Below are 16,672 nucleotides of genomic sequence, written 5' to 3' on the forward strand. Positions count from 1 at the left end.
CCTTCAGTATTCAGCTTCGCCACAGCTAGCAGAAAGTCACGTTTGATGTTTTCTGAGTAAGGCCAGTGTCTGTTCTCAGCAGAGATGCCAACAGGGATGTCAAGCTTGTTTTGCCCAAAGACCGAAATACTTCAGTAGCATATAGCTGCTTCCCAGGAGCCTCTCTGAAAAGACCAGAGGGTCCACTGCACACACGTAAGTGGTTAAGCTTTTCTTATCCCTGAAAAGATCTTTCTTGTATAATTTTTTTGTTATTGCCCTTGAGACCTTTGAAGCCTTCAGTAGGGCAGTTGTGCTGTGCATTGCTTCTGTCAGAGAGCACAAAGGATGCTGTGGAAGTCGGTGTGCCCAGTACTTACTCCTTTCAGAAAAGAGGCTGCTCAGTGCTGCCCCAGGCTTAACAGCAGCACTCATGTACCCTACTGTTGGCTACATTTAACCAAACAATGACTGCGTGTGGCTAGCTTTCCCACTGTGAATTCATGTGATGGACTAATCCTGGACTACCTGCTACCTTCAGAGTACCCTGCTCTGAGAGCAAAGGTGAAGAGTATTACCTGTAAGAGCCATTGCCTAAATGGCCTTCCTGTGGCAGATGGGGCTTCCTTGGCCAAAAAAACATTCTCTGGATTGAGGGACAGCTTCTGTCTTAAGCATTTCTTCCATTTGTATCAGCAAATGACCCAAGGCATCTAAAATATTTATGCAGCTTTAACCAAGCAATTGAATGTCTGTGAAACAGAACGTGGTGGTTTTATCCTTCAGTTAACCATTTAAAGGATATTTGGTAAAGTCGTAGGTAGCAGATTATTGCTTCCTGTTTAGCTTGGTAGTCTCAAAGACAGTCGCTGTTAATTTGTGCTTGTGAGTGATACAGTGATCAGCATTGCTCGATTGTTTGGCCAGATGTGTTTTATTAGGTCCAATGTGCACATTTGCCAGTTGGCTCCTTTTTAATATGGGGACATGTTAACTTATGACATAGTCAAGTCTGACAAATTTGAACCAGGCAAATAAGTGAGTAATATTTCAAGCTGTCAAAGCGGGTGAATACTGATTAACTGACACACTCCAAAAGCTCTCACCAATATCCGTGCTCCAGTGGAAAATGTTTACTAAGCATAATACTTGTTAGAAAGTCTTTGGTGCTTTAACTAAAGTTTAGTGACTCTGACCTTAAGGTGGGGGGGGGTTTAATGTGCCTCTCTCGAGCTATTTCTTGGCCCCTATCTTTTATCTTTAGGAAAAGCTTCCATAGAGGCTAAAAGTGCACTTGTAAACTATGTTCTGCTGTCCACTGTGATTTAGCCTTCAGCCTCCCTGTCATTAGCATGTTTTAAAGGGAGGCTGAGGAAGGGGGAAAAGAGTTGAGGATAGGAAACAATGACAATGTTTTGGCATGCAGTACTGGAGGCAGGCAGTCTTTGGGAACTAGACTATGGCCAGTAAGTATTTAGCAATAGCAGATGGTGTTGTATGCACTATAGCATAGAACAAAATTCTGCTAAGAGGCGAGCCCAGACTTAGTCCAGAGAACTAGATATTTGCTGAACGCTTCAGATGTCTGGATCCAGATGCATTTCTTATTTCATTTGGTGCTCTGTAGCAACAGCTACAGAAGAGAGAAAGGAGCTCACCAGTTGTGTGGGGTCTGGATCTGTCTTCCAGACAGCTGAAATGCCTTCAGCTTCCACTGGAAATCAAGGGAATCCAGGGCCTTGCAGTATTAGCATCTTAAAATAAAAAAGCTTGGTTTTGTATTCGGAGGAATCATAGCAATCCTATCATTAACAATTAGTTAAATGTTTCCTTTGTTTCTGAGGAAGGGCTTATGAAAAGGAGCAAGTAATGGCATGCAAAGAAGGTTCCCTTAACTGTATCATAATGTGACAGCAGAACTATTTCATTATGCTCTTTAATTTTATTTGAGAGACTTTCTTTCCCAGCTTTAAAAATAAAAAGCAACTTGTCTTTATTTCGGATGACTCTCTTGAGAAATTTCAAACCAGTTGAGCCAGACTGAATTTTGTATGGCTTTTTTTTTCCTAATGTGAACTCCTCCAGCAGGAACACATTTGAGATCCAAAAGCAAGTTTTACTCATGAGATGAGCCAAATTTATGTCTAAACTCTCCAGAAGGGCCCTGCTGCTCAAATTTTTTTTCACGTAAGAATTTGTAATTTTATTGGAATGCTTGCAGACTTTCCGAACAATTATTCCAAAAGTTTGCTTTCTGCCCCATAAATCATCTTACATTTGTTTAATTCTATCACAGTTGCTAAAAGAGCTTACTTCACCCTTTTTTTCTCCTCACATTTTACTGCTAATGCAATCTGCGCATGGTTAAAGTTTGTGAAGTACAATATAATTATACCCACTTTCTGTTTTCTTAATGACCCTGTCATTCTTTATGGTTTAACTCTATTGCTGATTAATATGAGTATTATTAATAGAATGTAGCCTAAAGTATAGAGCAGCCTACAGAAATGCCATTTTTGCATATGTTAGCCAAATTAACTGAAAATCTTCTAAGTTAATATGGTGAGTATACACTGATCAGCTGAACTTTAATATATGGTAGGGATGGGATTTCACAAGCTCCTTTTCCTCCACCATTCTGAATATATTAAAAGTGCCTCTTGCATCACTTCAGTGATCATACTGTTGCGTTATCAAAAGTAACAGAAAGACCGTTCAAAACAGCGCTAGAATTTACGTTGTGAGAGAATAACAAGTGCCACCCCAGCTGTACTGGGAGCAGGCAGTGTAGACGGATGGTCACCTTCCCCCCCCCCCCCCCCCCCCCCCCCCCCAACACTGTGAGCCTTTTGTTCAAGCCACTACCCAGTGGCATCGTTTTGTAGCCATCTGTATGCACAAACTGATGTTCGCTGAGATTAGTCCACCAGAAGTCAGGCTCCTGGGCGAAAGGCTGAAAGCAGAGGTTGTATAAATATAGGCTTTGATCATGACAGAACAAGAAATTGGCTGCAAAACTAACAAACAGTATTGCTTTAATTGTCATATCGGAATATTTAGTTATCTGGTGTGGTCTGTTTTTTAGACAAATGCATGCTGCCCTCTAGTGCTGATGCTCTCGGCTTGAAGCTGCCTGGCAGGAGGGAAGCCGGGAGATGGGTCTGGTTTGGTGGGGAGTGGCTTTTTGCCTGGTTACTAAAATTGCTAGTCCAGTTTGGGGTGTTTGGTCGTTCATAAAGAGCAATTAAAGTCTTTTGACATTGGTTTAGAGACGAAGGGTATTTAACAGATGTAACCTGACTTGCATTGGATATTCACAGTATTACTACTTTTATTTAGACCATGTAGGAGAGAATGAGATATATGAAGAAGTGTTTAAGAGACTAAAAGAACTGTGAACCCATACTTCCTTTCCTTCATCTGCCCCAAGGGTATTCAATATATCTGAATTTGAGCATCTGTTCACCCGTAATATCTGGCATGCTGATGCTTTCTGTGTACTTGGGTTTCTTTACAGCACCTAGCTGATTATACAATTTATGCTTCTGAGTATTAAAAAAAAAAATGCTTTAAAATTTCAACATTTTCAACAAGAAATGTTTCATTGTAAAGTTGGCATTAACTCCATCCATGACATTATTTGGGAGTGCAAAAATAGTAAAGATGCACTGAAGAGACAAAAGCATTCAGGTTTTTTGTTTGGTGCTCTTTGCTTCATTTTTGCTACAGACATACATCCTTCCCCTCCCCAACATATTTCTCTGATGATGCTTGCAATAAGCATGGAAAGATTCCAAAGAAACCCCAAGTGTGGATCCTTAAATTGTAACAATGATACCCAGAGGAGTATGGAACTGGTTAATGATTTAAAGTAGTACGCCCTAAATGCTCCTATTTTAGCCAACTGTAGAGAATCTGTAGACAGCACATGCCCAGATCAAAGCTGATCATGTCAATGTCATTCAAGGAGGGAGAGAGACCCTCCTTTCCCCCTTCTCTCCCCCCTACCCTTTTTTTAAACAAAGTATGACATCTGAGGAACAGTGTGTTGATTGTTCCACTGCCAGGATACGCATAATGGAAACATTAGCTCCAAGATAACTTTTAATCTGTCAGCCTAATGGCTCCTTAATGTGTAGAGGGCTTTAAATGTATGTCAGCCAGGGCTGTATAAAGTAATATAGTTTGTGGCCTGAATGGATCTAGATGACTCCACACCATGACACAATATGGTTTATTATTAAGTATCAGCTCATCAGCTTATTCCCACGGACTTGGACAAGCTTCTCAATTTTCCAGTAACAGATTATGTGAGAAAAAGCTTGCAGTGCATTTTTTTCTTTCCTCTTTTTTCTTTTACTTCCCCCCCCCCTTCCAAATTACAAGTTTCATCCCCAGCTGCATTGGGAGCCCTGAAGTGTATTTACAGCAGGCTGCACTTTATCACACATCAGCTTGACTGCTAGTTTACACTGAACATTTATGCAGCTCCCTTGGCCCGGGATGCAAACTTCACATCTTTGTATTCCTATCACCTTCATTGCAAATTTTTCCAACATCCTCTCCCTGTTGACTGCTTTCCTTCCCCTCCCCTACTTTCACTTCCCCACATACTCCCCCTTTTCTTCCCCCCTTCCTACAAACAGGCCAGTGAGACTTGACATGTCACAGTACTTGTCTGTGCAGGATACTTGCAATAATTCAGTGTCTTAGTTTGCCTGCTCTGATTTCTCTCAGCTCTAGCGTAGGTGTGTAATTCCAACACCATTGCTGTAGACTGGATACAGATTTGATTTGGCGTCTTTTGGCAATTTCTTTCAGTCTGAAAGACCACTTTGTGCCCCATGCTGTAGGGTGTCCAGAGGAAAATATTATCACTTTTTGGCACCCCTGGGCAGGGAGCAGAGCAAAGACGTAATTCATCTCCCCGGAAGGAATGTCCTCCTCCAGGAAACCTGCAATGGACCACATTTCCTAATCCATGGGGAACTCTTTGGGAGTATTTGGGGACCACTCTGTGGGTATTGTGGCCATGGTGTGGGAATTCCACTTTAGCCAGAGCTCTGTCCTCAGCCTTTTCAGGCACAATCTGATCCCTTTATGCACAGATAATTTTGGAGGAATTATACATTATTTTTGCTTACATTTAGTGTTTCTATTATCTTAAAAAGAAATTAATTAGTTTATAACATAAAGGAAGTTAATATTTGTGCATTTGTTATTTGAGCACTTGTGTTTTATGATATGATTTTAGGGAATTTTTGTTTGGTTTTGGTTTATTGCTGTGATATTTCAGGTCCTTATAAGATAACTCTTCTGCAGCATTCAGCTGTAGCACAACCAAAGGCATTCACTGCCTTACTTGTTGTATGCCCCTCTTTCTCTTGCTCCCTCTGCTCTAAGGAGTTTAGATCCTGTGTCTTGACTCCAACCTGGACCATTCTGGAAACTGCAGTTGCAGCAAACAGATTTAATTGTAGTAGTCAGAGTTCCTGTCACATTAGCAAGGACAGCTGCAACTCTTCTACTCTTTTCCTGTATCATGTTGCAGTTTTTGAGCTCGAGCTTCCCCATACTGACAGTGGTTTGTTTGCTGGGGCAGAATGGATGTCTGAGCAGACCTCTCTGAGTTATGTACTTGGCTGCTTTTGGGAGGACTTAGTGACCCAGGTGGTCCTTTACACCTTTTCTTATCTTCCAAGTGATCTTCTCAGATTCCTGTGTCAGACGGTTCCTAGGCTGGATCACATTCAATGGAAACAATTGTTCTGTTGCACCAAAAGTGAACATGAATTACAAAAAGTCTGTCTATAATTCCTTTCCTTCTTGTCCTATAAGTTTATAGTTTTAATTTTTTTTAATTAAATTTGGTCCATTTTACAGAACATGGACCAACGGCATAACTCAAAAAGCATTCTTTTCTGCTTTTGGCTCTAACACATCTCCAAAAGTCAAGGACTTCTTGTTTCTAATTGCTCAAACTATTGTTCATGTTTATAAAAATGTATTTCTACATAAACAACTATGAAAGCCCCACTATAAATAAATAAATGTCTGCAAGTTAAAGCAGATGAACGAACCTTAGAAGACTGAGTGATTTGGACAAACACTCAACATTTTTTTGGGGGAAAAAAACCCACAAACCTGCTTTTTTTTTTTTTTTTTTTTTTTTTAAGTATCTCCCTGATGTTACAGCCACAAGACTCAGTACAACTGAAAGTGCATTACTTGGGTCCAAGTAAACTTTCATTTATTCTTTTTTTCCCCTTATCACTGTTAGATATTTAGCTCCTCTCCTTTTCTAGTACTTCATTTCTCATCAAAAGTCAAAGTGGAATCAAAAATAAGAAGTTGTCAACTAGATAAAGTTGTTAGAATTTCCATGAAGTTAAATATAAAATGAAAAATTACTAAACTCCTGTACAAAAGGATTTTTTGTTTCAAACCAGCTTTACTTATCCCTTAGATGAAAAGGGTTTAAAGAGTTTTAAGTTAATTCAACTGATGGAGGTGTTTTGCCTAAATCGGTAGCATTGTACACTTGAAACTGTTTGTAGATATGTATTTATTCTCCTCTAAATGTTGTAGGTAGGGAATTACTTTCCTTTAAAGGAAGCTTATATTAATATTTAAGGGAATTTTGCAACTTCTGTTCATTAATTGTAGAATATGCCCAAGTGCCTACGAAAAAAATGATAACGGTGTTGATATTTCATCCTGAAGGGTCTCAAAACAATTTACAGATTGGTAGTATAACCACACTGAAATGCACCCAGCTTCTTGGTGGAACATGGCAGCTGTTTAATAGCCCATAGCAAAACTCTGCAACAGCAGGTTGTGGAAAAAGAGATGAATATGGATCAAATACAAATTGGCAGTGGAGGATTTAGGTACTGTACTCGAATTAAAGTTAGGCAAAGTGGAATTCCGCTGGAATATTGAGGCTATGTATGAAGTGCTACACTTTATCTGAGCACAGCTCCTAGTACGAGCACCTGTGGTTAGGCCATGTGAAAGGCAGGCAGAGGACTGTATGCTGAAAGGTAATTCCTGATGTATACTGCAGACCAATGTGTTTGGCAAACAAATTTAATTGTGAATACTCTGCTGTTTGTGCTTGCAGAGGGGTTTATTAAAAACTTTTGATGTTAAAATGGGTGCCTGAGGGGGATCTTGGGCAGATGTAGCAATAGGATTTGATGGAGGTGGCAAAAGTTCTGGCTTGACTACTTAGTTTTAGAAATTACTTTTTAAAGAAAACTGAATGCTACTGGAGAAGGCTGTGTTGCTAAGAGCTGCCCCAGCTGTGAAGGCTGAGAGGTGGGGTTTTTATACCTGTAGAGCATTTATTTCCTAGGAAAAAGAGCAAACCAAGAAAGGCAACAAGATGTTACCAGACAACAATTCCCTTAGGTCACTGTTGGCCTGAGCTGAATTTGACCTGTGACTGAGGCTGTGTGATCTATAGGTCTAGCACAACCCACTGCAACTTCTTTTTACCATTTGCCGTATAATACCTGAAGATCTGCAAATTTTTTTGCTCTAGGAAAGTGTATGGAGGTCCAACTGCACCACAGCTCTCTGCAACACGTGCCAAATTTAAAAGGAGCAAACATGACTTGAACAATTTTTCATGTGCTTTAGTATGCATGTATGTATTTATTTATTTATTTGGATAATTGGGTTTTCCCTCAGCTAAAGAAAAGCTGGTGTTGCTGACATTACAATGTGTTTGTGAAGAAAGACTGATACCACAACACATGCAAGCAACTGCAAGGTCATTACTTACCTAGCATAATTAGAACATCCATTCCGAAGGGGGAAAACATTTAAAAGATAAAGAGTGAATTTAAAAATGATTCTTCCCAATGCATTTTTTTCATAATTATAGTTTTAACAGCTTGTGGTGATGGTAGAAGCAGCTACTTAAAAATTAGAAGCCTCATTCAGGGAAGATGATCCCTCAAGAGACCTTGTGTTGTCATTTCTTAAGAACCACGAGCAGAAATCTCATTCAGGATGCTGTGTGTTGTTTTGATGTATGGGGGTATACTTAGCTTATTATGGCCAATGCTGGATATTTTAATTAAAAAACACCACAACAACCACAGATGTATTGTTTCCCCCTTGTTCCTCCCCTTGTCTGTGTGCAAAAGCACAAGCGCACTCCTGCCCCTGGAACTACGAGAAATGAATACCATAGCAGATAGGCAGGAGAGAAGCAGTAGATTTCCTAAATTCATGTGTGACATATCTTAGCATCAAAATTCTCATTCCAGCACGAAAGCCTTTTGTAGTTCTCTGAGTTTTTTGCAGTTGCCAAAGGCAGGTGAGAAACGAAGAGGAAAAACAAAACAAAAAACCCAACCAGTCACTGCATTTAATTTATGAGCAAGATTATTGTTTTACAAATAACCTTCATGATAAATAAAGTCTCATGGCAACATTTTCAACCGTGCTTTTATTGAGACTCTCTGAGCGGTGTGTGTAATGTGCCTGGCAATCGAATCACAGCTGTGTGCCTGGGTAGGGAATCTCTGCGGAGACAACACTTCCTTAATTTAAACAATTGTGGGCTGCAGGAGTTCAAAAATTTCAGCTGACTTTAACTGTCACTAGCCCAAGCACCTTTATCCCCAGGCGAGCAGCAGCAGCTGGATTTCATTTCCTGCTGCCAGACTGTCCGACATCTTTGCTGAACATCCCAGGAACTAAGCGTCTTTACTTTAAGGATTTTATTCAAGGTGACAGCTCCTCACACTTTAGCGTTCGGATCACCTCAAGTAGCTGAGATATCAGTGAAAATGAGAGCACTTCTCCAGCAAACTCCAAATTTAGATTGACTGAGGTTATCCTTAGGCCTCTAGACCCAGCCTCCACGACAGCACAGGCCTGCCAGTAACTTTAAAACTACAGTGGAGTTTGTAATGATGTCTGGGGAGAAATATTCTGCCGGAGCAGTGGACGATACTATAAGCGATAGGAAATGATGTCAGATTTAGTTAGGGCTGGAGACAGTGTTAGAATATACTTGGCATAATATGGCACCGGTATCTCTGTCAGCATCTCTGTTTTCTGTCACCGCACACAATCCTGGGCCTGTCTGTAGCCCTGACAGTGTCTTTTCAGATCAGGTTATTGCCAACTCGGAGACTGGCTCAGCGCAGCACCATACAGCCCCCTTTGTTTGAAGTCTGCCCTTCTGTCATTAATGCACTTGATGTCTATTTAAATCTGACGGTGAATGCAGTATCTGTTTTCCTGTCAAGAGATCATTGACAATATTAATACCTCATGTCCTTGCCTCATTTTCTAAGCGCTGACACCTAGCTACAGTCTCCAGCATTCATCAAACAGCACTCTCTCACCAGCATCTCTATAAACAGTCTTGCTTCCAGTCCTTAAGAAATGCCGCAGACCTCAAAAAGACTTTTATCAATGCCAGTGAAAAAGGAGTCTGAAGAATGCCATTAATAAACTGTTCCTATCCTTTACACTTAGAGCTCTAAATGGCCTTGTTACCAACCTAATGCCTGCTGCAGTTTGACTTGGAATATCATCTGTTTAGAAGGGGGGAAAAAACCTTGCTTTTCATTAGACGCTTGTTTAGGAATGATAATATCATCCCTCGAATGTGGCAACTGCTCTGCTAGTGAAATTATTGAAATTGAAATTATTGAAGAAAGCTCCGTGGAGGAGGGGAAAGGGATCAGACACTGCACCATATAGTCCCCATTTGTGTTATCCTGAAGAGGAACGTGTCTTTCATAACAAATGACAGGCCTATCATTAATTTTTTTTTTCCTGTAGGAATGTGTTACTATCCTGATGTCTTAGAAGGAAAGAAGAGCATGGGTTAACATTAATCTTGCACAGCCCATGCCTTCCAAGGCTTTAGTTCCTTATCCGATGCACGTTATACTGGAAAAATAGATGCAGAATATAAAAGCTTGCATACTTAATTCATACTGCAGGTGAGCACAGTATTTGCTATGTGAGTCCTGGAAAGCTCAACCAGCAATATATTGAGGATCTGCTCCTCCCCCATCTTTACCCTCTGTGTAAGGCAGTGTTTCTCTCCTTTGGGCTAGGCTGTGTTTGCCCTTATGGGGGTGAGCTAGGTACTTCAGTGATGGCTGTGTTAAGACACTCCCAAGGTAGAGGAGACTCTTCCACCTTCCTTCCGTGCGTGGGAGATGACTTTAATTTGACTATACGTGCCTGGGGGCAGAAAGAACAAGTCTGCTAGTAAAATTTAGCATCTTTGAGGATGTTCATAGGTGGGATGTGACTGTGAACTCTACGCTTTCACATACCACTTAGTACCACCAGAGGGGATGCTTTTGAATAAGGTAGTGAGATCTGCAGGTACGCGTGGCTCACCCACAGCAGTTAAGGCTTCCTCAGGCATCTTGCCGCCTGTGCCCACTGAAAATAACATGCCTCATCTCCCAAAAGCTGTGTTCTGGCTAATTTTTGAAAGCATTCTCTATGTATCAATATTTAGCATAATTTATAATTGCATCTTGCTCATGGGATGTTGTTTTTTGAATTTGTTGGTTTTGAATGTTTTTACTACATTTTTAGTTGTATGTCTGGGAAAAATACAAGTCTGGAGGCCTAACCATTAGGAAGTCCCAAGTTTTAGCCCGCGTCTGTCAATGATTTCCCATGTGGATTTCAGCCGATCGCTTCATTTCTCTGCCACTGCAAAGCAGGGATGGCTTTAGGTGCTTGCAGGGTGACTTTGTGAAGGTTTGAAAGGTTTTTCCTGGGTCCACATTAAACTCTACCTATTTTCTGCTTGTTTCTTTTTGGTTTTAATCATGAAGGAAAGCCTGTAAACATAGAGCAGGGAGATTACAGACAGTACAAAATGTAACTTCAACCCAGACTTTCTGCTTTTCAGAAGCACGGGAGTGATACTATGGTTTAAAATACAGCGTATGATGTTTCAGTGTTATGTCATTCCATTTTTGAAGACAGTTGTGGATGTGTGTTTAAGAGGATAGGTCGTGTGGGTATTTGAACACATATTTTCCCAATGGATTCAAAACTGCTGATTGAAATGGTAATACTGAATATTTCAAATGCATAAACTTGCTTTTGCAGGACAGGAGAAAACTATTCCCTTCCCTCCTTCAAATTTTCCTAGTTATGTGCTTTATTTGCATATTATGCCACTGCTGTCCTAATTGTAATTATTTTCCTTTTTATTGTAGGCATTCTGGGAAAATGCCGCTACATTTACTACGGAAAACATTCTGAGGGCAACAGATTCATCCGAGATGACCAGCTATAAAACACAGCCTTGTTTCGTGCCTCTTCAATCCCTCTACATAAGAAGCACAAATTGCATCTAAATTTTAAGCATGTAACTAAAGTCCTCTAGTGCCTTCTGCTGACTTTGCCAAGCCTGTCAAGATCATCCTTCTATCTTAGTCTGAGTAGTCACATAGAGATTGACATGATTGCCTTTAAGCAGGTCCCATCCACCAGTGTGACAGACAGCTGCAGCCGAGCACCCGGCCTGACAGAAGGAGCACCATGATGGATTGCCTGGTCCAATTGCTGCTCGCAGAAGAGCAGGGGTCACACCTGGGGCTTCAGTGAGCATGCTCCATCAGTCGGTGCCTTAGCAAATGCAGCACGTTTATCTCCAGCTTGCCTGTTGAGCGAAAGTGGCTGGCGATATCAAAGTGTTTATAAAAGAGAGAGACTGTAATTTCAGATGAAAAAGCCCTTATCTGTTCTTATTTTTTCCCCTGTGAATTAAGTGCTTGTGTTTCTATCATCTCATACATGCTTACACAAACCCTTTCATAGTGTTGTTTTGGGTTTTTTTTCTGGTTGGTGTCCCCCCTTCACTCCCAAATGAGCCTAGATAGATTATTTTTTCTTTCAACAGAGGAAAAAAAAAATATCCTGGAAATATTTCAGCCACGCAAAGTACTATCAATTTGTATATTTGTTTATATGCAAAGGAAAAGGATTTAAGCAATTTTGCAGACAAACAAAATTTGCTAATTCTTAAATTACATAACAACATTTACTAACTGACCTTCAGAAAAGCGATTGTTTTTTAATGCTGTAGAATAGTGGCACAGCTTAACTGTATATACTTGGAAGAAGGCCTCAGTTGTGATATTGACAATGTGTATTATTCCTGGTTTATGGCACAAGATATTTTTAACTTGTGCAGAGGTTACATTTAGAATTAAATGCTTAAATTTTGAAAGAAAAAAATATGCTTAAAAAGAGTGATATAAAATAAAATTGCCACCAGATGGATATGATTATTCAGAGGGGAAAAAAGTCAATAAAAGTAACTGATGTAATTAACATAATTAACAGCTTTACTAATATGTTCTGGAGAAGAGTTCCAATTAATCCCTTTTGATGTCTATGTAAGAAAGGCTATTGTCAAATTTTCAGTAGAAAAAATAAAAATGCACGGCATATTTCCTGCTTTTCTGATAAACAGGTTGGACATATTTAGAATCATGAATTTGTTACTGCAGGGGAAAAAAAATCCCAATACGTCATACATATATTGTGTTGAGTGCTACTAGATACAGTGGGATTAGCCAAGGAATAAGCAAAAATTCTGACCCCTGGGCTGTTCCAAACCCATGCATGTTGGTCCCAGTTGAAAGCCATCACTGTCCGGCTGTTCTTGGCTTGTTTGAAGTTACTTGGTGGTCTTTATTTACTTTCCTGGGTGAAAAAATGTCAGTTGTTAGAAGTTTCCTACTTTGGGGGGCTATTATCAGCTAGTGTTGCAGCTGGAAGTGAACTGAATATTGAAGCCAATCATGAAATCAGGTTTGACCGATGAAAAAGAATGAGATACTGGCAGGGTGACAAAGGAAAGCTTGCTGCTGCTGTGAATGTTTTAGGCCTTACTCAGTAAATGGAAGTTTTCACTCACTCTCCTAAATCTTTAACAGATAAGTAAAATCAGTGATGAACATAGAATGATCTGGTTCACACCACCTGTGGTTCAAATTGAGCTCTGAGCTGTTTGCCATACAAATTGGTGTCTGGAAAGCGCGTTTTGGCCACCTGTAACGCCTCTGCTAATGTCATAGATGGCTACAAATGAAATGCCAATTCACATTAGAAGTCCTAGGAGATAGTGGATAAAGGAAAACTGCATGCCTTTTTTTTTTTTTTTTTTAATCAAAAACATCATTAGAAATATTTAGGGCACTTGTTGTCTCTCTTGGTTACCAAAATAACAGCAATCCTAGTTTGTTCCTATCATATTGTCTATTTGAAACCTCCACACCATTTGGCCATGGCATATTATAGGCAGCAGGGTTCTGAATAGGGGTGTTTAGAATAACCTAATGTCACTTTCAGTCTGGTTGCATATATGTTCTTGTCTTTATAAAAGGGTTTAACCCTGCCTCAAACAATAAACAGCACTTGCAAACTGATCACATGATTTTTCCATCTTTATTTTGCTTGTTTACTTTTCCTAATGTCAAAACCATTTGTATCATTTTCAGGAGTGTTTTGTTCCCAGCAAAGCTTCGGAGGCAAAAATATTTTTGGAGTGAGATGTGATCAAAGTCTCTTCCATTTTGGTTTTTGTTTTCATTTGGGGAATTATATACCTATAGTTAAACACGGCAAAGCCCTAATTAAAATTTGCTCAAAAGGAATTCACATTAAATGTCTCTGATTCTGGAAAATCAAAAGGATAATCTATGAATAATTATTTTATATTGCTAACATGTGTTAGGATATTATTTAAAAACAAGCATGGATGTTTATTACTGTTTATGCTAACATAATTCTTTTTAATATGCAGAGCATTTTATTTTCAGATGTCTTCTGCCAAGTCCTGTTTTAAGTCATGGCAAACTTTTCAAACCTGGGGCTGCTATTTACACTTGGCTCTTTCCTCAGAGGGAACTGCGCCTGACTTTCTTAACCGAACTGAGTATCATTTAGCATGAAAGTTGCAGTAAAGTAATCTAAGAAGAGATTCCACTGTCTCTGCTTTATTCCCCCTTCTCCATACATGGCACATTTTTCCCTCTCAAGATTAACTAGGCTATTAAAAATAAACGATTTGCCTACAAAGGTATAAGGATTTTAAAATGTGTATCTTTCCAAGGAACCACTGCATTCTTAGGTCTTTGTGTTGTTACAAGAAAAATTTTGGCCAGTCATGTTTCTTGACGGCTAACAAGGTTTGAGATCCGAGGTGTGTTTGAATAAGTAATCTTCAAATACCACAATTATTTTTTTTTTTAATATCCAAACTTCAGTCTTATGTTCAGTCTTGTGATGACCAGTACTTTGGCTTTTGGCAGACATCACAAGTCTTCACAAATGAAGACTAGAAGGGGAACGGTTTTACTAGGAGCTGCCTGTGCTCAGTGCATTCCTAACTTTATGTATTAAAAACATCAATTCCTAACTTTTTAATTAAAAATAAGAAAAAAATCCAAGCTACAATACTGAAGTGAAAGCTTAAAGATAAATTTTCACCTTCAGTGAAAATCCTACTATTATGGATACACAGACCTAACTTCAGAGCAAACTGGCTCTAATTGCATGTGTCGCATGCATAAATGATTTATGGGATTGATGAAAGTATGTTACTACTGAAACTACTTTTTTCTCCTTTGTTAGGGCTGAGTCTCACAATACTTAGTCTAGTATTTGCTCTACTCAAACCGTGAGTCCCTTTGAGGTCAATGTTATTATCCATGAGAGTTAAGGTTACTGGTATTGGAAGGCTGGTGTGCAGCTCCCTCTTTAATATATTTGGTTCTTTGAGCAGAGCATTTCATGATTGCGGAATGTTCAATTCTCACATCTTCTTTGCAAATGAAACATCACTGTATGTTAGTCTTATGTTGCTCCCATTTAAGTCAAACGAAACAAACCTGTCTGTGCTGTTGAAAATTCTTTCTGTAAATTACAGGGTTCACTTGCTGCCAGTGGATATATTAATATTTTTTTTATTCTTGCCAACAATATGAGTATGCTGGGAAATGTTTACCCCCAGCAGAACTTTGCTAGATGCAGCCTTTGTGGTGAGGTTCTGATTCAGCCCATTTTATATTGATTTTGACTGAGTCTTACCACATATTTCTTCTTTATGTGGTGTGATAGTTGGCATGTGAGTCTCTGCTTGCCCAGTTCGGGAAAGTTTATTCTCTTTACTCTGTGTACAACTGTCTGTCTTTCTGCTTAGTTCAATGGTTGGCATATGTGAAAGAAAGAGGTGAAATTCAGCTTTCCAGAGGTATAACCTTATAGCCAAGATTGAAGCTGTATGTTTGGCACTTAGATTTCTAAGTATCCACTTGCAGGTTCAGTCTGGGGACTCCGATAGTGAATCAGGTGATGTGAAGTCAGGGGTCTTGTATGGCTGGCTTGCTGTTGTCCTCTGTTCCTACAGATCTCTAGCTGTGTCCTTGTCTGCTTCAATTGTCATGTCATTGCTCTGCAAGCAGGCGATGGCACGAAATAGGTAAGTGCCCCCCTTTTGTTTTTAAAGTGAAATTTCTGCTTCACGGCTTGTAGTATAACAATTGAAATGCATAGTTTTCTTTTTCAGTGTTTTTATATATACACCTGGTAACTGTTACATCTGACTGGCTAGTCTTTCTCTGCTGTTTAGTTAAAATCTGTTTTCTGCATTCCTTTCTACTCTTAGTAATGGGAATAAAACAAAACAAGATATGACTGTGAGAAAACAGCCATATAATGATGCTACTGTGGGACCATGCCTATGCTACCAACTCTGTGTGACAGGTGAGCATTGTTACACACAAACATGTCTAAATGGCTTGAAGGACCGAGACGTCTTATGCCTTCTGGTTTGGAGCCTTCTTGGAGTTAGCCTGTGACTGGGAACAACTGATAAAACCTTTGATTTCCTTATGCCACTGTAGTAGTATTAGGTGGTTAGAGAATGTTGTCTTACCTACAGTTAATGCTCATTTTACTTATAATATTGTCCGAATAACTTACCAAGATCTTGGATTATATGAGAGTTAGGCCCAAGAAAAATGGTTTCTTCCAATTGTTTATAACCAGGTCTTAAGAAGTCTTTGGCATTTGTTACGTGAGAATGTTCAGGATATACCCTGCGCTCTGACTTCATCAAAGCTGGTTGAATTAATGTATTTTCCGTATGCGGTACTAAAGCAGCCGAATTTTTCTGAAAGTTACCTTTTAGGTTAGGTGACTCTGATGGACTTGCCTCTGGTGGTGTTGTCAACCTGAAGCTGACCCTTTCTTAGAGTTGCTGACAAATAGATTAAGGTTTCAGATCAGGATTTTCACAAGCCTTCAAGGAGCAGATATTTTTAAGGACAAGCTAAGTCCTGGTCATGGCACATTCACAAAATATCATCATCATCATCTCAGCATCCTCAGCATTTTAAGGGAACAGCATCTTGGAAAATACATTTAGTTCTAGGTTAGTTGTGTTCATAGGTTTTAATGTACAATATATTCTACATTATCGCATTACATGCAAAGTTTAGGCTCTGAGAGCAAGTTCCTACACATATTCAAAACATCCTCCCAGCACAAGTTTAAAATATCTTGCAAATATTTTGCATTCTGATTGAAAGTTTTTCTACCAATTCAAAAAAACCCCCACGCGTAAAGTCAAGGGTTTTTTAAACCTAGTTATATCTTAATCCAGAATCTTTTGAAC

General features: G+C 39.5%; 1 protein-coding gene across 1 annotated transcript in view; it reads left to right on the forward strand.

Annotated features, from left to right (window-relative positions):
* LRMDA (leucine rich melanocyte differentiation associated) overlaps nucleotides 1-13,421 on the forward strand; it is a 677,396-nt gene extending 663,975 nt beyond the window's left edge. Inside the window, exon 7 of the mRNA XM_075758625.1 lies at nucleotides 11,202-13,421. Within this exon, the coding sequence (XP_075614740.1) occupies nucleotides 11,202-11,281 (80 nt within the window). The 3' untranslated portion in view covers nucleotides 11,282-13,421. The remainder of the gene's footprint in view (nucleotides 1-11,201) is intronic.
* The last annotated feature ends 3,251 nt before the right edge of the window (nucleotides 13,422-16,672 follow it).

The sequence above is a fragment of the Balearica regulorum genome, chromosome 7 (assembly GCF_011004875.1).
Source record: "Balearica regulorum gibbericeps isolate bBalReg1 chromosome 7, bBalReg1.pri, whole genome shotgun sequence".
Lineage (NCBI taxonomy): Eukaryota > Metazoa > Chordata > Aves > Gruiformes > Gruidae > Balearica > Balearica regulorum.